Source organism: Empidonax traillii, unplaced genomic scaffold (genome assembly GCF_003031625.1).
Source record: "Empidonax traillii isolate 1590-97213 ecotype Southwest subspecies unplaced genomic scaffold, ASM303162v1 scaffold574:size890810, whole genome shotgun sequence".
NCBI lineage: Eukaryota > Metazoa > Chordata > Aves > Passeriformes > Tyrannidae > Empidonax > Empidonax traillii.
The window spans coordinates 257,316-283,269 of NW_020955767.1; the positions used below are offsets into that span (position 1 = coordinate 257,316).

General features: G+C 47.1%; 1 protein-coding gene across 4 annotated transcripts; it reads left to right on the forward strand.

Annotated features, from left to right (window-relative positions):
- Positions 1-660: 660 nt before the first annotated feature.
- On the forward strand, positions 661-25,406 carry ITPRIP (inositol 1,4,5-trisphosphate receptor interacting protein). Of its 4 annotated transcripts, XM_027898000.1 has the most exons (4): positions 661-802; positions 6,805-6,911; positions 8,955-9,112; positions 19,264-25,406. In XM_027898000.1, exon 4 carries the CDS (start codon positions 19,277-19,279, stop codon positions 20,924-20,926), a length of 1,650 nt encoding a protein of 549 aa, XP_027753801.1. In that variant the 5' UTR covers positions 661-802; positions 6,805-6,911; positions 8,955-9,112; positions 19,264-19,276; the 3' UTR covers positions 20,927-25,406. The 4 variants fall into 4 exon arrangements, with proteins under 4 accessions (XP_027753801.1, XP_027753798.1, XP_027753800.1 ...); XM_027897997.1 differs by lacking the exon at positions 8,955-9,112 and having other exon boundaries at positions 662-802; XM_027897999.1 differs by lacking the exons at positions 661-802; positions 8,955-9,112 and adding an exon at positions 992-1,060.
- The last annotated feature ends 548 nt before the right edge of the window (positions 25,407-25,954 follow it).

The window sequence follows — 25,954 nt, forward strand, 5'->3', positions numbered from 1 at the left end:
TCTTAGTGCAGCATAACACACAGGTTGTGTCCCACCACCGCACATGTCCGCCATCTGAGCTTAAAAAAAAAAAATCAAAGCAGCAGTGGTGAAGAACATGCAACATACCAGACCATTGGTAATATAAGCCAGTTGTTGCAATGCTGTGGAAAGAGGAAGGATGCCATAAAGGGATCTATAATTTCCCTGAATCAGACAGATGTCACTATGGTGTTGCTCAAACCTGGTGCCCTTAATCTTCTTTGTGAAAGTGACAGTTGCTGAGAAAACTTATTTCTGTGACTAACGTAAGATGGCCTTTAACCTCTAGAATGAGGGCAGTGTTGGAAAACACTTTTGAAGAACCTTTACTGTGGCCTTTATCATTAGTTAATATTACTGTGCCTCAGCTCTTTCCACCCCTACAAGGCCCAAGCCTGTCCAAATCCAAAAAGCATTTGGTCAACACTCTCAGGCACATGGTTTGATTCCTGGGGTTGTCCTGTGCAGAGCCAGGAGTTGAACTCAATGATCCCCACAGGTCCCTTCCAACTCAGGGTATGCTATGATTCTAAGGAAACTAGCATGATTTCTGTGCCTCGGAAGGGTGTTGGGCAGCTCCACAAGTTTCTTTTACTTGTGCCACCTTTGAGCAGCAAAATGGTTCAGCATCCCTGGGATCCGCTCCTTTGCTTTGATAAGAACTGTACGCGAGGTTACGTGTTTCAGCTGCTTTCCTGACTCTCAGGCACGACCACCAGGAGGTCAGAATACATCCGAGAACCAAGATGAGCGCATTTCCTCTCCGTCCGCCGTGCCCTCGGTACGAAACCATCTGGGAAGCTGATGGGGGGAGCCGAGGGGTAGATCAGACAGCTCGCTGCCGCCCGCCGGGCTCCTAGGGCTGGCGGGGGTGGTTTGAAGGAGGAGAGAAACAACAAACCAGAGATCGGAGGGCGCCCGCTCGGGCCGGGCTGGGCTGGGCGGGCTCCTGCCCCTCGCCGAGCGGAGCCGCCGCCGCCCCGACAGCGCCGGTGTGCGGGGACCGCCCCGGGAGCGGCGGCCGAGCCCGCCCGGCCCGGTGAGTGTCGTGCGGGGACCCGGGGCCGCGGGGGTCCGGGGGGCAGCCCGGGAGGACGGGGGTTGCCGAGGGGTGGGGAAGGGCCGTGCCAGGCTGCCCGCAGTGGGTCGCGCTGCTGGGACTGCCGCCCGGATTCTCCTTAGGGACTGACTTATGCCTTTGGTTTGTTCTCCGCGGCTCCTCTCGGTGGGTACCGGGGCACCGGCAGGATGGGGCCCTTAAGGCAGCTTGCTGCGCCCACCAAAGTTTCTGCAGAGCTTTCGGCATCCCTGTCCCTGCAGCCCAGGCGGAGCCGAGCGCTGGGGGCAGCGGCGGGAGAGCGGCCAAAGCCTCTGGGACGAGCGCGGGGGGACACTCTGCGGGACCGAGCCCGAGGGACCCCTCGGCTACCTCTCTTTGCTGGGGGCACGGCCCGTGGGGTCCTCGGACATGTGCAGTCCATGCAGAACGCATCGCTGAGCTTTGCTGCGTGTTCAGTGTTACACGGCACGGGCTTAAAACTTCCTTGTCTTTCTCCTGAGATACTCTACGTCCCACTAATGAGCACAGAGAGAAGGAATGATGTTTTCAGTAGAGCTGCTCTTCTCTTTCTGTGGGCATGTTTTTGAAAGTGACCAGCAGATATTTGTAGCTCAAACCAGAGTGAGCCAGGACTAGGATACTAGAAGTCATGGGCTGTAAAACTGACATGCAGAACCAGAGCCTTGGTGGCCCTTACATCTCCAACTTGGCAATCTGCCACTGAAGCAGTTCTCTTGGGAAATGCCATACTGAAATCCTTCAGGAAAACAGGACGTGTTGCTATTGGTATCTGTTACGTGGTCAGGCAAGATGAGCAACAGCAGTGTCTCCAGGCAAACATTACTATTAACATGTTTTTAATGAGTACTGTAAGCCTAACCCATACTCAGCGCATCTCCTTCAGGCACCAGTGTTTTGCCATGAGCTGCCAGGCAAGGATGTGAGCTGCCATGAAAGCAGCACTTGGACAGGAGAGCCGCTGTAGTGTAGGATGCCTTGGTTTGCAAGGTTTTTTAGTTCAGTTTGGTGGTGATGATAACTCTGTGGCTCTGACTAAAGTGATTATGTCTACCTTTGTAGGTATCTGCTTTTAAAAACAGTTTCTCCTTAATATATGTGAAAGGTGCTCTCTCAGTCCTTAGGGAAAAGCAGAGCATGGAAATTAGGAATGGAAACTTCAAGCCTTATTTTCCTTGTTTTCAGCACAATAGATGCTTCATGCTGCTCTCACTTGGTCAATGCGCACACGTGCATTAAGTGTGATTGCCACAGATGTGGAGAGAGGTGAATTGATTTGCTAAAAATCCGAGAGCCAGTGTTAGTACTGGGATCAGCCTGAGGATTTCTTGGCTTCCCAGTTGGTAGGTGACACTTTTTTGTTTGCATGACTTGGGTGTACAGAACTCAGGGATCTGTGTTCTGTTCACACCAGTGACATCTGCAAGGAAGAATCGACCTGTGCACACCAAAGGCATTGTGCCTGTTTATCAAGAGCTCAGGTGGTGGCCCCTCCCCACCCAATTGTCTTCCTCTTTTTGTTTCTTGAAGCATTACAATCTACTAAGAACAACTTTTTTTTCAGACTGCCCTCCCTCTCTCAAGTCAGACTAAATAGCCCTGGTCAGAGATTGGGGAACTTGGTTGTCCTCAGTAATTATTTCAGGCCATCTGATTACTAGGGCCACCAAAAGCTGCATGTCTGCTCCCCTTTTGGTTTTTTGTCGGTTCTATGCGTGGCATTTGTGTGTCTCTGCAAGATGTCTCAGAAGGATGCCAGTGCTTGTGATTGTTCTTACATGGCAGTGAGTAACAGGAGAAGGGAATCAGATCTGCAGAAACCTGACACTGGTGTTCCACAAGCTGATCTAACTATTTTCTGCCTTGGCTTTTTAAGAAAAGCTGTATGGTTTTCAAAAGGACAATTTCAGGCTGGCATTTGCAACTGTCTACCTTCTGACTGTTGTTCTGTTCTTTCAGTATCTTGGAACTTGCTTGCAAATTAATTAACACAACATGATATCAGGAAACACACTTAATGGGTTGTATTGTAGTGTACTTTTTTTTTTCTTTTTTGGCTCATAGCTTAAGTTAGTTCCTTGAGTGCAATAGGCAGACAGCAAAAGGGATAGTTTATTTTTCTCAGTTGCATTGTTTTCTTCTGACACATCTGCATCCCCTCTAAAACAAATGTCCTGGCAAAATTTTAGCTAGATTCAGGCTCTGTGGACAAGGTGAACATTAAGAAGAAGTGTATGAACTCCACAAAGAGCCTGCATGTCTCCCACCTGTCCTGTGCTGTCCTGTATGCTCTGCTCTGCAGAAGTGCAGTTGCAGTCCATAGCAATGGTGCAATGGAAAAGGAAGCTGAAAAAAGCTTCTGGCCTGTCCCTTTAGCCTCCTATGAAATGGACTGTTGGGTGGGCCAGCTCTTTCTCTCCCAAGTGTTATTACAATCCATTTATACTGGGGAAAAAGCAGGTTTGCTGCCAGGCAGCATACTTTCCATCAGCACACGTAATTACTGGGTGGTGGAGAGAGGTAGAGACTCTGGCTTTCAGGCTGGAGGAAGCATTACCAGGGTGTGCAGTGGGCAGCATTGTCGTGTGCCCAGCCATGAATTCCAGGTTTTGCAAGGATGTGGGCTCAGCTGTGTAAGCAAAACCTCCTGCCTGTTCACTCCTCAGCATGGGCAGTAGGCAGGGAGACAGGTAGCCAAGCTTCAAGCAGCCTGAGGAACAGAGAGCTGGCCTGGGGTGCAGCTGCAGCAGGACTCTTTTTTTAGCTTGTTTGTACTTAAACACACATATGGGCTGTGGGAAGTTGGCTGAGCCAACCTTGACCAGCAGTTCAGCAAAACAAACAGGTTTTACTGCCATGACCTGATGGTCAGAGTAGCTGCTGAGCTTCATTGGAGCAGGGGCAGCTTTGATTTCCGTCATGGAGAGGAGGCTCTCAGATAGGGCTGACTCAAAACAAACTCTGTGCTGTGTTGCTCCAGCTCCCTCATGGAAGCAGTGTTAAGGCACATGCAAGACAAGGAGGTGATCCAAGACAGCCAGCATGGCTTCATAGGGACAAATCATACCTGACCAGTCTGGTGGCCTTCTGTGATGGAGTGGCTGCAATATTTGGCAGGGAAAGACTGACCAGTCATCTACCTAAAATTGCGTAAGACCTTTGACGTGGTTCCACATGATATCCTGATCTCCAAATTGGAGAGATGTGGATTGGAAAGGTTGACTGTTAGTGGATAAAGACTTGGCTGGGTAGACGCAACCAGAGAGTTGTTGTCTGGATCTCTGTCCAAGTGGAGGCTGCTGATGTTCCTCAGCACTCTGACTTGGAACTGGTGCTCTTTTGTGTCTTTATCAGTGACATAGGGAGATCAAGTGCACCCTCAGCAAGTTTGCAGATGACACAAAATTGAGCAGTGCAGTTGACACAACAGAGAGAAGGGATGTCATCCAGAGGGACCTGGACAAGTTTGGGAGGTGGGCCCACAAGAATTTCATGAAGTTGCACTTCTGACAAGTGCAAGGTGCTGTACCTGGCTCAGGGCAATCCCAGATACGAGGACAGACTGGGAGAAGAACTCATTGAGAGCAACCCTGCAGAGAAGGACTTGGGGGTTCTCATGAACAAAAGGCTGTACATGACCCATCAAAGTGCACTTGAAGCCCAGAAGGCCAAACGTCCTGCTCTGAATCCAGAGCAGCGTGGCCAACAGATTGAGGGGGGGGCTTCATCCCCTCTACTCTGTTCTCATGAGACTCCACCTGCCACGTCCACTTCTGGGGTCCTCAGTACAGGAAGGAACATCAGCCTGTTGGAACAGGTCCAAAACAGGCCACAAAGATGATCACAGGGCTGCAGCACCTCTCCTATGAAATCAGACTGAGAGAGTTGGGTTTTCAGCCTGGAGGTTCTGGAAAAACTTCATTGCAGTCTTCTACTACTTAAAAGGGGCTTACAAAAAGGTAGACCAACTTTTCACATGGACAAAAAGGGATAGAACAAGGGGGAACAGTTTTAAACTAAAAGAGGAGAGATTTAGATTAGATGTTAGGAAGAAATTTTTTGCTTAGAGGGTGGTGAGGCACTGGCCCAGCAAAACTGTGATTGCCCCATCCCTGAAAGTGTTCAAGGCCAGGCTGGATGGGACTTTGAGCAACATGGTCTAGTGGGTGGCATCCCTGCTTATGGCAGGGGAGTTGGAACTTGATGCTCTCTAAGGTCCCTTCCAACCCAAACCATTGTGTGACTCAGAGAGATTGAGAGGAGGTTTGTGCTGCTTTGTGAGGGTGCAGCACTGGCACACCCACTGCTGAGAGGGACCTGCTTGTAAGTGGCCTTAGACCATCCCCTGAGGTTCATTCAAGGTCTCTCCAACATCTATACAGGTGTAGCTGAGAGAGACCATGACTTAAACTCTCTCTTTTGAGATTTAAAAATTATTTTAACAAGTGAAGTTGAGTAGTTTATCATAGCAGCAGGACACACAACACTTCATAGCTCCTTTCCTCCAAGGAGAAGCACCTGCTATACCTTACTGGCCCTGAGCCACCACGAGGCCAGGCATTGCTGGCCCTGAGGGCTTACAAACATCCACTAGGATATTGTGAAGGGACAGTGCACATCCAGACCTTTGGGGTTTGGGCTGTCTTGCTCCTGTGTTTGGCAGTCTGTGCTGCTGCTGGCAGTGTCATGGCATTGGTTGAGCAGAGGCACCTGCAGCCCTACAAGCTGGGAGGGCAGGGCAGAACAGAGCCCATTTGCTCAATTTGGCCTCTCAGAAGAGAGAAACAAAGAAGTGAAACTGTACACACGGTCTGGTCAAAGAAGGTACGTGGGAGGAGGGAGGCGAAGTGAAGGGGCTCGGAAGAACAAGGATGCATCAACCTAATACCGAGCCCTTAAAGTACCCAGTTCCAAAGCCCAGCTCAGCCCACACTGATCATGATTTCATCAGGCTTTGGATGACAGTTGGAAGGTTTGAAGTGGTGGTAGCAGCTGGAAATGAGGGTGGTGGATACCCGTTCCCCAGCCCGTTGTGCAGCTGGGTAATGTCTCCTTTATCTACCTGCAACCAGCTTGTTGAGTCCTCTCCTCCCTTTGGTTGGGGGACCTTGTTTTTTTCCTGTTGCATGTAAAATTTCTTCACTTCTCTCTCCTAAAATATGGGAGTTTATCTTTTGTGGTTCAGTGTTTCACATCTTCCTGTCTGCTCTTAGACTTATTTCCTGCCTCTTCTGTACTTTCTGTTTCTCCCATTAGCTCTCTAAACCCAGCTCCCCAAGCAAGTATTTCTACCTTACAAGCTGCTTACAGCAGCTAGATGCCTTTTCTAGACAAACCAATCCCAGACAAAACTGTCCCAGCCCTTGCACTTATGCAGCTGCTAATTTGACCCTAATCCATTTTAAAAGGAGAGGGCTGGTGGGTGAGGATGGAGTCAAAGGAGGGAGGTCCTTGCTTGCCAACGTGTCTGCAAGGCTGACAGAGCCACAGTGTGATCTGCATGCTTTCCCATGGGAGAAGCAGCATTTTAACTCTCCCCTCATCACTTCAAACTGATTATTTCTGGTCTCCTGAGCTTTTATGATAATTTTATTAGGTAAGGGGGTGAGTTAATCTCTCTTTTAATCAATTCTTAGTTTAGATAACTGGATTATATACCCAACTGCTGCCTGAACTTCCTCATTCATTCACTTTGTGCTTTGCAGACTTCCTGGCTGTGCTTCAGCAGTGGGTGACTGAATACAGTCTTCTCTGCATCACGGCAATAGTAGTAATGTGAAGCCTAATGAGCACCTGCAAAGCCGTGTAGCAGGTAAGTGCTCCAGGGGTCATTCTTCCTTCCAGATTTGATGTGATTTAAGAAAGCTTCTTGATGGGCTCTCACCAGGAGATCTTGAGCCTTGCAGCAGAAATGCTGAAAGGAGATTGGTGTGGCTCATATTTTAGTAAATGTTCCCAACAGTGAGGTTCAGACAGCTTCTTGCAAAGTAAGGGTAGCAGTGTTGTGAAAGTTTAATTTGGAAATGGCTTCAGTGTAGAAGATCAGTGGTAAAATCCTCTTTCTTTTGGACCTTCAGTATAAAATTGTTTTATCTCATTGCTTGTTATGGTTGGGATCCAGTCAGAGAGTAATGGCAGAAGGGAACCAACATGTCCAAAACTTTGCTGACATCAGCTCTGGCTGCATTTTCTGTTGTGCAGGAAAACTAGTCAGATGTACCTTACCTAGATAGGGCAAGTACTAGATCCCCACTCTTCCACGTGCTAGAGAGAGAACAAAGGTGTGGAAGTGCCTGGACAATCTCGTGATGATGAGGGGTGACAGCAGAGGCAGCCAGAGTGAAGGGAAATAAGCCACAAGCCAGGAATGTGTAGAGTTTTCATGTTTGTGTGAAAACCCCTGAAAACATGCTGAAAAGAGAACTGCTGGGTGAAACCAAGATGTCTGGCAGTGCCGCTCTGCGAGCATGTGACAGGAGGCTCTGTGGGTACCTGTGGTGGGAAGGAAAGAACTGGAGCTGATGACAGAGGGAGCCGCCAGAGCAGCAGTCCTGGCTGCCACAGTGTCCTGCTTCGGCTCCAAGTACCTGTTAGTTCATGTTCTCCACGTGATTTTTTTTCTTTTATTTATTCTGGATCGGTGCTGGGTGGTGTCTGTCCCCTTTTTCCCATCGCAGAGTTCAAACGGCTGCTCTGCTCTAGCAAAGCTCAACTCGCTGTGTTCCCTGGCGTGCTCCTCCAGCCCTGATCAAAGCTGTGAGAGCTGGCCCATTGCCATTCTCCTGTGTGTAAATGAAGCTCTTTCTCTTTTTCCTTTCCCTTCACCATCTTTCATTATTATCCCTTTTCCAGAGGCAGGTTTTTCTGGCTGATCTAGCACGTTATTTGTATCAGTGATATTTGCCTCAAGGCAGAGATGCTTTTTCAGCATTTATAGGGAAAGCATCTGATGCATACCACTGCCATGCTTAGAAAAACCAGGCATGGTGTTGGCAGGGATGAGGACCATTGCAGCCAACTGTTGCAGAATTTAAGCCCTGTTAGGTACAGCCTCTGACTCATATGGTTATTCTGGTTGCCTGGCAAAGGAAATCTGTTACTGTTCCTTCACTTTCAGAACCAGGGAAGAGCACGTAGAGGTTCTTCTGTCTGAGCAGTTATAAGGTGTCAGCTGAGCCACCTGTGTAACCAACTCATCTTTCTCTGGGTTGCCTCAAGGGATGGTGAGCGCTGTCAGTTGAAAATTTAGAGTTTGTGGCCAAACCCAAATGAAAACAATGTAAATTGGCTTCAGAGTGCCTTGCTTTCAGTTCTTCCAAATTGCAGAGGATTTGGTGACGTGTGATGAGCACCTGATGAGGAGTGGGGGCAAATGGTTCCCACGATGTCTGCAGGGAGGTGAGTAGCTCCCTAAGACAAGATACTGCCTGCCTATGCAAGAATCCCAGCAGGGATCCAAAACAGCTTGTTTTGGAGAAAGCACATGCAGCGATAAGGAGACTTTCCTACAGGTAGGGGCAGTTAAGAAGTCTAGGCTGCCTTGGGAGGCAGAGATTCACTGGATGTTTTTCAGAACAAAGTAGACAGAGACAGAGACTTGCCAGAAACCGTCCAGGCACGGTGTAGGCCATGCGTAGGCAGAGGGAAGAAACTGTATTGCTTTTTCAGACCTCTTTTTTCCCTATTTTTAGGCTCTTTTCTGTTAACACATACCAGAGTTGGAGCTAAGGAGACATTCTCAAGCTTAAAAAGTGGTGCTTGATACACACACTATAGTGCTTCCCAGAGGGGCTTGGTCTTGTGTATCTTTATCCAGAATGTTTAGATCGTCGTCTTTTTCCTCCTGGATGTTCAGGTACCTTACTGCCCCTGGTTTCAGAGCAGAGTTTGATTTCTAAAGGCCTCTGGGGATTTAGCATCCAAATACCTTGGGACTGTTGGAAATGTGAGGGAAAATATTTGAATTTTCAGCAGCACAGACATTTCTGCACTGCAGATTGCAAGTCATTCCTGGTAAGTGAAGATGACCCTTATCTTTTTCTTCCAGTCAAGTAGGGGCAAGGATAAGAGGGATGTCTTTGTCTTTATTTTGGGTAGCTGAAATCCACTAGCTGAGCCTTCTCTCCTGTGACATACAGTGACATAAATTATTGGGTGCACTAGGTGACATAAGGACATAGAGCTATAAGGACATGCAGTCCTACCTAGTGAGCTGCCTATGCTCAATATAAGTATCATGGCCACTCTCTTCTGCTGCCAAAGTCAAAAGATGGTTTGAAGGTGACTGGGTGATGTCTGCCCCACCTCCCTGTTGACCCATAGCTGCATCGTGCTCTTGGAGTAGGTGCAGAGTTATGATCTCATGCTCTGAAGGAAGCTGAGTCGACTGCAAGGAACATGTTTGTCTAGTAAGTCATCCACAACACGTGCTCTCAGCTCAGCCTTGTATTTGCTGCTAGTCCTGGATACTTTCAGTCTCCCATGTGAAGCTGGAAGCTGTCTTTACTCCTTGCTAAGCTCCCTGCCTGCTGCAGCAGAGGGGATTTTTGTGCCTATGTGCAGGGGCCCCACAACTCTGACTCACAGTTCCCATTACATGGTAACTTAGCCTTTAAGTGTGTAGAGAGGCTGTTCCTTGGCTTTCAAACAAAGCCTTCCTTTGTTGTGCTTATGTTATAAAGGAAGCAAGCTATGTGTTCACCCCACATCCCAAATGAAAACCACGTGGCTTCACAACCTTAATATGTGTGTTTGATGCTTCTGTTACAGCAGTGCAAGGTACATTGCTCTTACCCTGTTGAGCCTTTTCAGAGTTTTTCTTCCCAGAATTCAGTTTACAAATTCTTCAAGGAAAGATAGGGCTTAGAGATGTTTCCTTTTGTTGGTAAGAAAAAGGGACTGAGCAAAGAGCACATGAAAATTATTAAATATGGGTACATGCGGCAATAGGCTGGTCTCTGAGTCATTCCCTTGGGTAAAGATGGCTCTGAGTTGGTGGCCACGGGTGTTGAAAGGATGAGCTTCATGGAAATACTGCACGGAAGTGGGGCAGTTTGTTTTCTTGTATGACTTCGCTTTCTTCTGCTGCTTTTTATTTCCTCAAACTCATTTTGAAAAGCAGGGTTAGCCAGCAGTGCTCTGCAGCCAACATATTTGTGTGTGTGCGTCTGTCTTGGCAGTTTTTAAGTTTATGACTAGTGAGCCAAGGCTGGGATTACTGCTTCCCAAAGCATTTCTCTTGTTTCTCCTGATCTTTTCTAGAGTCGCCAGGTAATAAAGTAAGAGGGTCTGATTCTTCCTGCAGAGGCTGCCTGCAATGCAAAGTGCCTCTGCTTAGATAGGGAGTCATCCCAGTGAGAGTCAAAGAAATGGGGCAATGCAGTAAAAGTGCTCTTTCTTGTTCTCTCTTCCTTCCACACCCTCTACCCGTCCCTGCAGGGACTTTCACAGTCTGTTGGGATGGGATTTTTTTATTATTATTTTTATTTTATTCAAGGAACTATATTGTGTTTTATAAAAAAAAGCTGGATTTCAGGCACTGGAATAAAGCATTGCTTTTTATTTCTGTGGTGATGTTTTTGCTACAATAGCCAGCTTTTAAATACAATTCCTCCCCAGTTGTTTGAATACAAACAGCAGTAACTAGTTAGCAAAACAATGGTCCAATATCACACAAACCTTCAATCCCAGTCAGTGTTTTTGAGTCCTGTTTAAGCAGATCCTTGGGCCTGCAGGTCTCCTGGCTGTCACCAATTCAAAACTGTGATGGAGTAGATCTCAGATCAACCAAATTCCCAGCCTGCAATGACAATTTCTTTTTGCTGTGTTTTTGTTCGGCGTCTCAGTGTGGAATTGTCTGGCAACTACTGTGCTTTCTGCTGTCTGTAATATATAAGTGCTTATTGTTCCATGACTGAAATGGGATTTCGTAGTTTCACATGTAAAATGTAATCATTCTGCAAGTCATGTCTGAGCCGTGCCAATATCCACATGTGCTCTTCTTAGATGTGCTGGAGTGGTGTATCCCTGCTGGGAAATCATCTTTCTGATGTTTTCACCAACTCTTTTAATACGGAAGCATTTGTCTCAGTGGATGTACAATGTACAGTTAAGTTGGATGTGTAAGGATGAAGAGCATATGCTTGCCTTAGGGATAGGAGAGCCAGAGTAGCCACTGCTTGATTTACCAACACTGGTGGGGGTTCTTTCTGCCTTGTTGAGACTTAGTGGGGTAAAGGAGGGTGGATTTAAACAAACATCCTGGCAGCCTTTTTGTGTTCTCACCACCTTTCCCTGAGGTGACTGCCAGACCGGATCAGTGAGCCATGGCTGCCTGCATGTGCAAGGAGATGTTTTGGGTGGGTGACAGGGGGGTGACAGCCAGAGTGGATCTCAGTGTGAGCACCAGGTGGAGGCCAGAGAGCATCTGTGCTCTCCTCAGCAGTGACACTGCTCCATACATTGTGGTTGACACTATCAGGCTTTTGGTAAAGCAGCAGGGGTGTTGTGTCCATCTGTGCTGATGAAAGATTGTGCAAGGGAATGACCAACTATTGTCTGGGCTCCAGTCACGTTGAGTTTGAGGGAGAGATGAGGGTGGTAAGTTAACTTTTTTTTTGTGCATGTCTTTTCTCCTCCTCAAAAAAAAAATCAAACCCAAAACCAGCAAAACCCACAAAAGTTCTGTCTACTCCAGTTGTTTTCCTCACAGTTAACAAACAAAATTTATTTGGCTTAAAAAGCCAAGCTGTTCCTGGCTGTGATCCTACTACAACAGCTCAGTACGTGGGTGGGAGCCACATACACACTTCCTACCTTTCCTCTCCTGCCTCCCCTGCTGCCAACACTGTGTTCCAATTTGTGAAATCCCTTCTTAGTCCTATGAGGGGGAACCCAAGGCACTACACAGACTGCCCATGTGCTGCTTGGTGACAAGAGCTGAGTTGGCTTGCAGAGTGAAAAAGCAAAAAAACACATTCAGGCAATGGGCAGGATGCTGAGTGACACAACTCCTCATGCTGTTGGTTTTGTCTCCTGGTCTCCATGGGCATCACTTCTTGGGCCCACCTTTGCAGTGAGTAAACAGTGAGTGATTTGGGTGCATGACCTGGCTCTGTGTTCGTTTATTAGTTGTTGCAGCTGCCTTTAATGGTGGCTGCTGGCTTTGGGAGCTGGAAGTGGAAGCCAGAATCATGTTTGTGTTACTGGCATGATATCTATATGCACTGAGAAATAATGACTTAGAAATAACCAGATAAATCTCCACTTGCTGATGAAACTGACAATCTAACATGTGCCACATCTGTGGGTTTTGGAAAAGAGACCTAGAAGGAAATAGCTCCCCTTGAACCAGAAAGAAAACTTTGTACTGTGTAGGCTTTGGGGTAAGGGAGACTATGGGATTTTATGGCAATATCTTATAAATGCATCTGTGTGCAGCAAAAGCTGACGCAGGAGGGGAGGACCTCTGAACATCCTGAGTGCTACTGCAAGAAAAAAAAAAAAAACTGTGCTACTTTTGCCCACTGGAATGTTAGGGCTTCAAACTGCAGCAAGGGAGAATTAATGAGGCCTGAGAAATAGCTTCCTGATGGTAAAGATAATGAATAACTGGAAGACAAGAGAGAGAATCCCTCTCTTTCCTAAGGCAAGTCAAGCACTGCTCTGCTTGAAGAGATGCTGACAAAATCACTCCTGGTTTGGACCTGGGGCTGCATGGCAGTGTCTGCTTCCAGAGCACTGTCAGCGCCACTCACTGCTTATCTATTCCCTAAATCCGCCTGTTCGTGGGAAGGGAGGGCTATCTAGTCCTGTACACAGGATGAGCATCAGCATTTCCTTGGAAATACCTGATCTGGTGACCCCCTGGAGGAAAATATTGCTTCCGACAGTCCACAGCAGACCTGTTGGGCAGGATGTCCGACTCCGGCGGTGTGACTGACCCTGTTGGCACTGCAGCGGGCCTGGGACAGGATGTCCACGGATGTTACCAAAGGCTAACGTGTTCTCAATCAAACAGCAAAACAATAGCTATCAGGCAGGTGGCCTTGTCCAACTGCTGTGCTGTGGCCAAGCAGCTAATCTGGGGTGGGGCTTCCAGATGTGGTTTGGAAGGCAGTTGCTTGGCCATACCTGACTTTTGTAATCCTGGGCAGGCCAGCCGGCTTGTTCTGGTTTTAAACGTGGTTGTGTTGCCAGTCTCAACACCCAGGCCTCTGCACTTCATGTATTGGTGTATTTGGTCCTTCCCCACTTGCAGCTTGGGTAGAGAGACAAAGACAGAGCCCAGTCCCACCTGTCTGTGATGAACCAGCTACAATTGTGCTGGCAACTGGAATTCGGTACTTTGTCTGTAGCACTAATTTAATGCTCAAAAAACAAATCAGAACATGAGAGCAGAAACCTGGAGAGCAGAGCATTGACCTGAAAGTGATGAGGACAGGAACCTCAGGGGCCAGGAAGGAGACCAAAGTTTAGGTTATTGTTAGCCCCTCCTGACTTCGGAGGAGAGCCTTCAACAGAAGTTTCTGCTATGCCAAGTAAGTGATCAGACTATAAGAGCATTGACATAAGGTCTCTTTTTAAAATACGTGCCTATAAATTAAAACACGAAAATTTTCTCTTTCTTTTCAGTGCAAAAGAGGCAAAATTTGAACAACAAATTTCCAGCAACTAATGGCAAAGACCAGTCTGGTATCTTTAGAAGGGTATTGCTTTCTCTAGTGGTACCTTTGTCTTTTTCTTTGAACAACCAACCAGCACATAGCTATTCCTGAGGCTTTACATGTAGCAGCTGGAAGGAAAACTGCGCTCAGCACCTGTCCTGAGCCAGCAAAGGCCTTTTGACTGCTCTGTAAATGTTGATAGGGAGATGGTGGGAAAACAGCAGTACGCTATGGGGTTGTCTAAGTGCATCTTTTTAAGTTTTTGGTAGGAACAATAATACTGACAGATATCTCTGGAATTCCCATTTCTCTGCCACTGTGCATGTGTCTTACAAATCAGAGCTTGTAGTCCCCACTAAGAAAAAACATGACTTCTTTTGGTGGCAGCTGGACATAGCTCTGAATACCTGCAGAGGTGGGAACAGTATCTGCAAATTGGAGAATGACATAGTGTGTTACTAAGGGCTTTCAGCGCACCTTTATTCTTGACTAGATCTTAAAAAATGCAGCAGAAGCATTTTCACACTATACACTCAAAGGCCAAAAGGCAATTTTTTTACTGTTTTACAGCAAGAGGAGGAGTCATGGAGCTCCCAGAAGCTGAGCCATGAGGGAGTATGGCTGGGCTGGATGAAACCCCTCAGACGGAGGTTCACATCTTCCCAGTAAGAAAGTCCCAGTTGCAGGTTAGTGGCTGGTTTGAGCTATTAATCTCTCCAGGCAAAACAAGTAGCAGAGTCCTTTCCAAGCCTCAAGGACCTTTCCAGTGAGAGTGTCAGAAATCGTATTTGTTCCCATGAAATTTCTGGTTTCAGAAGTTTGGCATCTTTCAATATAGAAAAACTCCCAACCATCTGTAGTTTCTATCATGTCTTTGAAATGCCTCTTTTCTTTCAGCCTACCAAAGCAAAACACAATGTGGCAGCCACCTATTCACTGCCTTTTGTGTCAGCCCAATCGCAGGAAGCAATCGAGTGTGTCATAAATGATGTCTTGGCGTGTTCCAGTGCATTACTGAACCGCATTCAGTGGATTGACTTAGGGTTTTCTAATTTAAGAATCAAAGCTTCAGCTCACTGCTATCTGGTTTGTTGCTGAACACTAGCCAGAGCATGTTCTGCTTCCCATGATTCAAAATGTAAGGGAATAAAAACTCTGAAGAAAACAAAGCTGTATGGGAACTCTTGATTAAAGAAAGGGGTAGCTAATGGAAGAGAAATGTTCTCCCATGTCTTCAGAGGAGATGGACGGTTATCTGAGCTCAGAGCACATGAGCAGCCTGAACTGCGTGATAGCAGTGCCATCTTTCTCCTTCCTCTCTTGGGGCTCTCTGCATCATCCAGGACCTCTTGTGGGGCTGGTCACAATTCTCCAGGTGGGAAGACTGCTTCAGGCTTGAAAGGATGAGGCCTAACCTACCTGGGAGCTGAGGGTGGAGGGCTGCAGGTGCTCTTGGTGGAGCCTTTGAACATATCAAGTGCTGCAGGATGCAGCTGATTGTTGTTTCTAATCAGGCAGCAGAGGGATCAACTGCTTTTATCTCTCTGAGGCCTCGCTCCCCAGATGGAGAGTGGCATGGTGTCTGCCCCCTCAGTTCCCAGGGTTGTTCAGAGTGGTCATTAACCTTAAAATCAGTGAAGCCCCCAGTCACTGAAACTGTGAGCACCACAGAAAAGCCTGGAAGAAAATTAGTTCTGGTGCCAGAGGCAGGTTTGAACAAGTACCATCACACGCTGGGCAGTGAGCAGAGACAGAGCTTTACATCAAGACAGCAAGGCTTCACAGGTCCTGGCCCTTCTCCTTTCCTCAAGCAGCTTTCCTTGGTCTTGCTGCTCCTTTCTCTGTTTTGTGCCCACAGGAGCACAACAGGTGGGGTCTCTGCATTCTCAACTGGTCCAGGGAGGGTTGGTTTGGCTGCTGGCAGGGCTGGCCTGCCTGTGATGCAGCAAGGACTACAGCAGCCTCCCTCAGGGGGTCTTTGGAGCCCTGGGACTGCCACAAGGAGTTCTGCAGCAGGTAGGTGGATGTAAGTCTCTTGCTGAGTTTGGACATTGTCCATAATTTAAACGGGAAAAAAACAGCCAGGGTGAGAAATTTGGAAGAGGCTTAAGAGTGTTTTGAGAACTTGCTGTTTAAAAACTTATGAATACCCTTTTTTTCCCTCCATACTTGAAATGTTGCTTAATTTGATGCATAGATTAAAAAAAATGCTGTTTCTCTTCCATAGTCTCCAGCTTGGAAACATTTGGACTCCTTCCCTCTTCCCCACACAAAAGCTGTCTCAGTCAGAGCAGGCATAAATATTTTTATCAGGCTTAAATAGCTTGGGCTGAAGTTAAAAGCAATGGAAAAGAGCGACCTTTGTTATGGGGAAAGCTGGAGCCCTGTAGCAGGCTGTGCTACTGGTTTCACCTGTATTATTGAGTCTTTCCATATTAGCCAGGAAAGCTGCATCTGATGAGATGTGGGAACGCTCTGCCTCCACCACCCTTGCTGCTGCCAAGGCCAGGCTCCACTGACCTTGGTCACCGAGCATCATTAATCTTAAGCCTTAACGGAGGTTAATGTTTGGCTTAATTTTCTGGTGTGAATAGCTACAGTAGCAAAAGGGCAGTTTTGACCAGGAGAACATCCTGTGTTCAGGCTGAAAACAGACGTGCTTCTTGCAGATTCATGCAATTTGAAGATTTTGTCACTTCCAGTTTTCATTGGGACTCTCTTCTAGAGTTTGATGCCTGTAGAATTTGCTGGGGCAAGAGATGTGTGTGTGCTTCCTAACCTACTCATGCAAAATCAGCTGGGGTAGCCTTAGAATGTCAGTGTGACCTGGAGTGAATTCAGCTGAGCCAGCCAGTGATGGACTTGGGGATGTCAGGTCTAACCCCTTCTGCTACCAGAAGGGATAGGTAACCTCTGGAAGTGGTGTGCCCATGGGCTGCTGGGCATGAGAGAGTCTTGAAGTCTTGAAGGCTTCAGGAAGATCCCAGGGAAGCTGACATCTTTCAGCCTTATGGATCTAAGAAGTAACCTGGTAACAGTAAAACATTTCATCCGCAGGGGCAGAGGTCTAGCAGGACAGCGCAGCAATGTCATCCTGGTCAAGACTACAAGGAGGCACCTGGCCCCTGGCCATGTTATTTTTAAGCTTGGAAAGCACATGTGGTCTGCGAGAGCGTAGCACTAAGGAAGGGAACTCACCAGCACTTCCTGCCCTGCCCCAGCAAACCGATAAAGCCCTTTGCAATGCAGGGCGACCACAGTTTATTTTTAAAATGTGCCCAGGCTTGGAGCTCACAGAATAATTGGAACACCCAGATTTGGGCATTAATTCAGCTTTAATTCATTGCCTGATGAATTAAAGAGTTAATGTAGATGTAAAAAGGACAAGACAGGCCCACAAGCCATCTCCAGAGCAGTGACTGCATAAGAACATTTATCTATGCATGTGCATGGGATCTAAAAAAAGGGTAGTTGGTAGATGTTGCACAGGGAGGGGCACGTAGCATTATCCTGAGTGCCGTGTGAATTTTCTTGCTGCTTGGACAATGCATCTCAATCCTGTTCCCTTCCCTTGTTATTCCAGTCCCAGCCCTCTCGTAAGCAGAGATAATTGCATGCCGAAGGATACAGTTCCCATGTACAGTAAATGCTCACATTGAGGAAATCTGGGTTCCTGCAATCAAAAGCCAACAGTTTGTTGCGTAGTTACGATAACAAGGTCCACTGGGATGGATCTGTCTTTATTGTGTGCCCTGTGGAGGCATAAATGAGATTGCCAGAGATGTTCTCCTTGCCCAGATGCTGGGACAGCAGGATTGCTGTGAAGCAAAATATGCAGAGTTCAGGCCTGGAAGGACCTATTGCAAGGAGAGGGAATTACAGCCCTCAGCTTCCAGAGCACACAGAGGGCCTCACCATCTTTTGGCTTTCTGTGAGAGAGCTTCATTCCCACAACAGGATTTGTTCAGAATGAGATTACTATTTCTGGTCTGATTGATTAGGTATTTTATTGATTGCCTTACTTCTGTAATAAAGATCCTTCTCTCTGAAACACACTTTTGAGGCATTAAAGCAGCTGTTAAAATGTCTCTGCTGAAAGAAGAAATATCCCTGCTTGTCAGTTTTGTTCTTCTCATCTTCCTGTGCTGGGACTGAGGAGTGGTGTTGCTAGAAGAAGGGACTAGTGAGCTCGCTACATCATAGCAGTGGGTGACATCTTCAGGCCGTACTGCCCTGAGCAGGCACGTGTGCTCTTGATAGCGATGCCAGCCCTCCAGAAACAGAAATGCCACCTGGGAGGAAACAGCCCAAGCTTTAGCCTGAGCTTCATCTGGCCCAGCCCTCTGTGAGGTCTTGTTAGCACCAGATAGATACCTCGGCAATGGGACCGTGTTCTAGAAAGTTGGGAATTAAATTCTTTGATCATGAGTCCCATGGCACAGAAAGCTTTAATAAATGTGAGGTTCGAGCAGCAGGGCCAATAACCACACAAAGCCACTCCAAAACACAGTAGTGGGCTCAGTCATGCCAAGGGCCTGTGCAAGGGCTGACACAAGGGACTGCTGCTGGCACAGGGCTGGTGTGTTCCTCACAGCCATGCTGAGGGCACTTCCAGTGGGAGTGAGCTGGCTGCAAGCACGGCTGTTTGGGGGAGATGCCTTACATCAAAGCCATGGTGTTTACTAATGTCTTCCACAGATCAGTAGTATAGTAAGCACCAAAAATAAACAACCTGGTGCTTTTAAAACCACTTGTCTAAAGGAAACCTTTTCCAGTCTAACAGTGTCTCTGTCTCTGCCCTTTCTCTTTTGGCTGCGATCATGAGTCATCATGGGGGCTAGAAGGGTTGGCCACAGCCTGATCTTGATGGTGTTGAAAGGCAGGAAGAGCTTTGCCTGTAGTGTGCTTAGAAGCACAAAGCCATGCAGGCTCATTCCCACACAGGTGCACCAGTACTGGCAGTGAAGGTTTGCCCTGATCCAGGCAGACTGTGTGGGTTCCCAGACATGCTTAACATGGAAGGTAGTCCTGACAGCCCTGCCTATGCCATTGCCACATCTGAAACATTAGCCTTATGTTGAGGAAAAGCAGTGCTCATCTCCAGTCCTGCTTTCTTACCTGGCAAGGTCCTGCCTGCTTCTTTCCCTTTAAAAGGAATTTTAAAGGAGGGAAGGAGGATGGACATGTCCTCCCACACTGCCCCAACAGCATCACAGTGGGTTGACAGGAGCGAGTGCCTTCACAGTCCTGTTCTTCGAAGATCACTTGGTAAGAGATATGGTCATTCTAACCATAAGCTCATAAAGCCTCTTCAGGAAGTTGGTTGATAGCTTGCAGAAACACCATGTGCTTAGGAGCTTATAGACTCGAGCATTTTTTTCAGGGCTAGAAAGGATGCCAAAATTTTTATTCCAGTGGGAAGTTTCTTTCTTTTATTTTTTTCTCCTTAAGGGAATATACTCCGAATAATGGATCATTCTACCTTTCTTTCCCTTCCAGGGAAGGAACTGCCATGCCCGTGGGAATCTTCCGGGTGTGCCTACTGGTGATTACAGCTATCGTCAACCACCCGCTCTTCTTCCCGAAGGAGAATGGCACTGTCCCTGAGAACACGGAGGAAATCATCCGGAAGATGAAGGAGCGGGAGGAGAGCCTTCGGCTGGAACAGTTGCGCTTGGAGCAGGAGATTGCAGACCAGGAAGCCACACAAAAGGCTCTGGAAAAGGCTGCATTGGTAGTGGAGGAAACCAAAGAGGAAAAGGTCCGATGGGATATGTGGACTGCCCTTTCCATGATCATCTTCCTGCTAATCGAGCTCTGGAGGCAGGATTTCCAGGAAGGGAATTGGCAGGACATAGGAGGAGAAGAGGATGACATGGCTGTCCTGGGGAAAGCATTTAAAGGAGTAACCTTCCCTAACAAGGCTGTCTTGGCCAGCTTTTATGAGAAGCGCATCCTGGGCACCACTGGAGACATGGCCAGGATGCGGGAGATGGTGGAAGGCTTTGCAGACGACCTGCTGGAGGCCTTGAGGAGTGTTTGTAACCGGGATGCTGACATGGAAGTGGAGGATTGCGTGGGTGTGGGGAGCATGTATGAGAACTGGAGAGTGCGTAAACCTTTTGTCTGTGATCTGATAGTGCCTTTTGCCCCCCCAGAGCCATACTGCTTCCGCTGCCAGACCTGGTGCTCCGGGGACTCTTTTCCCCCAGATGAACAAGGTTATGGCACTATCAAGGTGTGCAGGGCAGATGAGGATGTGACAGGTTGCATCTGTGACAAGACTAAACTAGGGGAAGATATGCTGTGCCTCCTCCATAGCCAGGTCAATACTACCAGGCCCAGCAGTGAAATGGAAGACCTCCTGTGCTTCAAAAATACTCAATATCTGGATGCTGACCAAGTCATGAAGTGGTTCCAGATTGCTGTCACCAAGGCCTGGAACAGAATTTCCCACAAGTATGAATTTGACCTTTCCTTCAGCCTCCTGGACTCGCCAGGAGCCCTGAAGATAAAATTTAGATCAGGGAAATCGATTGCCTTCAACCTCACCCCTGTGGTGCAGTATGAAAACTCTGATGTTTACTTCATCTCCCATTTCCCTCGGAGCAGCCTGGCAGCAGATGTCCCCTCCAGCACTCACTGGTTTCTCACCTTCGCAGTCTATGAGAGAAGGTTCATCCATCTGGTCTCCAAAGCACTGCCTGCCAATGCCTGCCATGTCAGCTGCCTGCAGATCCTCTCCTTCCTCCACGGGAAGCAGTGCAGCCTCACAGGTCCAAGCGGGCTCACCAACTACCACCTGAAGACAGTGATGCTGCATCTCCTGCAGGCACGTCCCAGTCAGGACTGGGCCCCAGAGAAGTTGGAGGCCCGTCTACAGGACATGCTGAAATTCCTGGAGAAATGTTTGCATGAAAAGAAGCTCTACCACTTCTTCATTGGCAATGGGAAAGTACCAGCTGAGCTGGGTTTCCCCATCGTATTTCAGAGGGCTGAGCCTCTCAACCTTTTCCGTCCCTTTGTGCTACGCAGGGACGTTTACAGGAAGACAGTGGACACATTCCACGAGATGCTCAGGAACATGTCTGCACTGATAAATGAGTACACAGTGCACATTCCCCTTGCACACACCAATGGGATCCGTAAGGAATCCCTTTAACCAAAGCCAAACTCTAAGCACAAGTCCAGAGGGCAACTTTCTGAAGCCTCCTGGAGACAACTGACTTTGCCAGTGCAGTTTCTTGTCTGCAGCTGAACCAGTCCTGGGCTGTGGTTCCTGCAGGGAGGGAGAGGCAATGCGGGGAGGATAGGTAGAACCTAGAAGATGTGGTATTGAAGAAGGTTTCTGCTCCAGTTCTGTGCTAACTCGGTTTTATGCAGCTAAGAATATATTTTTCTATTTTACCTCAGTCATGCTGCAGTGGTGGTTGAGGAACAAATACAAATAATTTATTCAGATACCTGGAATGCAAACAGTGGTGGTGGTGGGGTGATGGTGGCCAAATCCTTCATTTCCTTTGGAAGGGGGAGATAACAAAAGGGTGGAGGAATCAGAGACAGGATCTTGGGATCAAAGGAACCTGCCTGCTCACAGACAACAGGAGCTCTTCGACTGACCAAGGGAAGCACAACATAAGACTCCGTGCTGGTGTGGAGAGGAGGAGGGTCATGCACAAGATCTGGACTGGATGGAGATCCCTAAATCAACCACAGCTTCAAAGAGAGTTGCAGCAGTGGTTTAAATGGCTTGTCCTGCACACTGCGCATTTCATCTCCAGTGGAAGGATGTAGCAAGGTACTGGGTCTGTGTCTTCAGACATTACATTCGAGTCTTTCACGGTAACATGGCTAGTGGATTTTCTATTTTCTATGTATAAATGGACAGGAATCTTTTTTACCTTAAAGGAAGCATCACTATTGAGTTCTGACATTTTGGGTTATTTGTTTTCCTTATCCTGGGGCAGTAAGGCTGAGAACAGCCAAGAGAGAAAGGAAAAATGGGGGTTGAACTACATGATCTTTTGCGGTCCCTTCCTATCTAAACTATTCTATGACTGCTATAGGTTTTGCTTTCATAAAAGAAGGGTTCTCCAAAATTGTCCTGTAATGAAGCCAGTCTCAGCAGTCTGGTAGCAGGAGTGAACAACCACCCTCCAAATGAGAGGGCATCTCCCCACATGGTTTTAATGAAGCCAAGGCCAGCGGGATCGCTCTGAGTTAGGAGGAAGAGGAGGGGATAAAAAAGGTGCACATGTAGTAGAGCTTGTCAGTGCTGTCTCTGCAACTCCCTTGTGATTGGTGTTGTATGCCTTCTGCTCCACATACACAGGCAAAAGCTCTCTTACAGGGTCTCTTCAATCTTTTTAAAGACTGCTGCTCTGATGAGGCTCTGAGGAGCTGCTGTTTGCAGACTGTAATTTGCTGAGCCAGGAGTGCAAAGGATTAGTGAGCTGCTGCAGGTTTTCAAGCCAGGGGAGAGTCTTGTGGCATATGTTAAAAAGCCCCAAACAATGCAGAAATGGAGATGGCTGAAATCCCTCAGGAACCAGCACATTTGCTGTGTCAGTAGGCTGCCCAGCCCCAGCAAGGTGGCTCTGCTGAAGGAGAGGGCTCAGGAGATCCTCACCCTCCTTAGTGTGCTTTGTGCAGCGTCCAGGCCAGGGCCTCAGTGCAGAATTGCTTTGTGCTGGTCACAGAAACCTGGCTTCCAGTGCTAAGGGGCCTTTGCTATCATTTTCTTACACTAGAATTTCCTGCAAAGTTTTATACTAGGGCTTCTCTGAATCCTGTTTATGAGATGGTAGTTTTTCTGTGAGGTGAGACCCATCAGGGGATGGGATGATCTTACCACATTCCACAGGTCCCTTTTTATCAATTTTCTCTTATCATATCAGATAGAAGATTTAATCCTGTATCACTATTGGGGACAGCATACAGCATGAGGCTGATTATCCCACCTGTTGATAAGCAAACTCTTCATGCCCTCTCCTGTCTCTTCTTGCTAAAAACCATTTCACAACCTCACTGATGTCTGCTCTTCTCTGAGCAGTGTCCCAGTGAGGGACACTATGCACAACGGCAGAGAAAGCTCTTCCTGTCTCCACACCTGGTTTGTGAGAAAGCACAGGTGGGGATGGGGAACTCTTTGCTCAAATCGCTGCCTCTCTTGGCTTTTATTATCATGGCTATTGGGTAGTGAAGTGATATCTCTGAGCAGAAAGTAAGAGGTAGGTAGGAAATAAAATGGGAGAGGAGAGTCTAGTGAGTTGTGCCAATGGGAAAGAGTCTTGGATCATCAGTGCTTGCTTCAGAACCTTGGAAATGAGTGCCTGGGATGGGAGACTGCCAGGACTGGCAGGGAGGGCTGGACTAATTACTAACGCTAAGGAGTGCTGTAAGCCCCTGGCTTTCATTAGTACAGCCAAGAAAGCCTTCCCCAGTTGGAAAGAGAGCAGGAGCAGTCTCAGGGGACATGACAAGCAGGTAGTGACAAGCAGAGGTACAGGGAGGGTGGGTCCTAATACTGGAGCCTGCAGGCTGCATTGGAAGCTGTGAAAGTTGTTTGCAAACCCCAGCAACTTGCCACTTTCACCTGCCCAGGTTTACTGCACAGTGCCTGTAGCAGATCCAGCTTTGCATGCGCTGGTGGCAGGCAGGTCATGCTAAAGCAGTTGTGGTTGGAGTTGCTTCTAAATGTGTTCCTAGCCCAGCCAGAGAGAAATAAAAATTTCTCTGCCGTTTCCTGTCAGGAGTCTAAATTTAGACTGTCCAAAGAACAGAAACAAATTTGTGACCCGGGTCTCTCAGGAAATGACATTCAAGGTTGAAAAATAACTTTTATGTAATGTTGAGCAGGGGGAGCATGAGAAGAAAAGGCTGTTGAACAGAATAAGGTAACTCCCCTATTAAAATGTCAGAACAAAGCTTTGTAATGCCAGTCCTACGGGCCTGTAAACGAGCCCAAACTCGTCTTTACACAGCTCCAAGCACTGCTGCTCAGACTCAAAGGGAACCTAAACTGATAAGTGGATTAAGTCTTTTGTTCTTTACTTTCTGTACTTGTGTGCCTGTTCTCTCTTACGCCCAAACTGACCCTGAAGTGTTCTCATGGGGTTTAGCTGAACCCAAGCTGGAGCTGAACCAGTGAATTTATGGATTTGATTCCACTGAGAGAAATTGCTTGGCTTAATTTTCCTACATACAATATGCTCATTTTGCCCTGAGCACCTTTTAAGAGGTCTGTCCTGACCATTTAGGCTGTGAGGAAACCCACGCATACCTGTCTTGGGGGAAAAAGTGGTCTGTGATTATAAGCTGTGCTCCAGTGAGCCTCAGGGCAGAGATCTTCCTTGTCAGCCATATACCAGAGGTATAGAAGTGTCCCATCAGAAGAGATGTGAGTTTCTTTGGACCAGACCTGTGCAGTGGTACAAGGAAGCCATGACATGAAGCACATCATTCCTTGGACTTCCTTGTCTGTCCTGTATTAAAGCTTTGACCACCAAGTACTAGCCCTATCAGTAAAAGCCCACACTCACATTTCATAAAAAAGGTTTATAAGACAGTTCAGCTCCATCAGCTGTCCAGTAAAAATGGTCAAAAACATTTAAGTGTTGCCCATGTGTAGTTCTGCCTTGACAGAAATTGGGTGGGCATTCATAGGAAGCAGCTTTAAAGGATGGAGGTAGAAATGAGATTTTGTGGTTTAAAGTGAAAAATGTTCTTTTAAAACCAAACAGCATATGACATAAACACACAACATGTCTTTGGCAATGCCTGCATCTCTGTAAGACATCCTAGGGAAGAATAAATGTCCTCTCCTGGACCCCTTCCTTGTGTCTCAGTACTGTTCTTGCTATTTGCTAACCAGGTGAATTCAACAGATGAACTCCTAGTGCCTTCTGCTGCTTTCCAGCCACTCCCTCCACCCTCAACTTGTGGTTTTAATATTTTATTATAGGCTCTGTCAAAGCAATGGAATTAGTGGTGGCTTGATAGCAGCCACTGATGTACAACATAGCCTCAGGAGCCATTTGCCTTTAGGAAATGTCTTGATTTAAGGTTATTGCTGTTCAGGGGCTGAATGTCTTCTGAGGGGAGCTGTTGGGTGTTCACTCTTTACTGTGTGGCAGCCACAGAATACGGCTTCTCTCTCTCTCTGAGTTGCTCTATATATAGGTCTTAGAGGGGTATAAAGATGTATTTTAGCAAAAGGATCCAAAAGTTGATCCAGTATTCAAGCAGCAGGACTTGGTGCTTGTTCACCAGACATTTTTAATGCAAAGCCTTTGCAGTGTTTTCTCTGTGGTGAAGAAATGAGAGTTTATGCACCTGTAGCAACTTTGCTGCTGGTCATTGAGGGGTTGGCTCTCATAGGAGCCTACCTAGTAAACAGCTTTATTTATTACTTGTCTTTTTTTAGGATTGGAGGTCTGTGTGTAATATATTAGCTCAGAAGCAAAACTGTAGTATGGCAATGCAGCTGAGATGGGCAATAACACCAGAACTCTCCAAATTAAGGTCTTCCTTGGTTGACAATGCTGTACTTAAACCGCTGCTTTTGTAGCAGGACACTGTTGAATTTGTATAGATCTTCTCATGCAGCTTTATTTATAATAAAGTCTTGTACAAAATCTAAATTATTGTGAAGTCTCTTTTGTTTCCAGCTCCCCTAAAAATGCTTCCAAGAGAGCAAAGGATAGACTGGGGGTATTTCAAGTGTGATACTAGCACGGTGAGCCCAGCATCAAGAATCCCTGGGATTCCTGACCAGCTGTAGAAGTAGCTCCAGAATAAACTGCAATGTGAATATAAAGTGGAATAGCTATTCCAGAATAATGCCAGGGTTGTCAGTCTTCTTGAGAATAAGAATCCACAGGAATTCAAAATAATTATTCTGAATACATCTGCACAAAAATACCCTTTCATGGCAAGCTCTAAATAACACTGGTAGATGTTGCCCTTTTTGGCTGAACCAGAAATCTCCTGAGTTTCCAGTTTAGCTAGAGAAATCCTCTTTACCTGCTTGTTTTACGGGTATCCACAGCCAAATTGCAGCAACCACCCACCACCACTTAATCTCCTGCTTAAAACCTTTGCCTGCTTAAAGGAATGGTACATCCTGGTTAATATTCCGTGCTCTGGCTCTGGAAGCAAACCCAAAGCTAGTTATTAATTCATATAATAA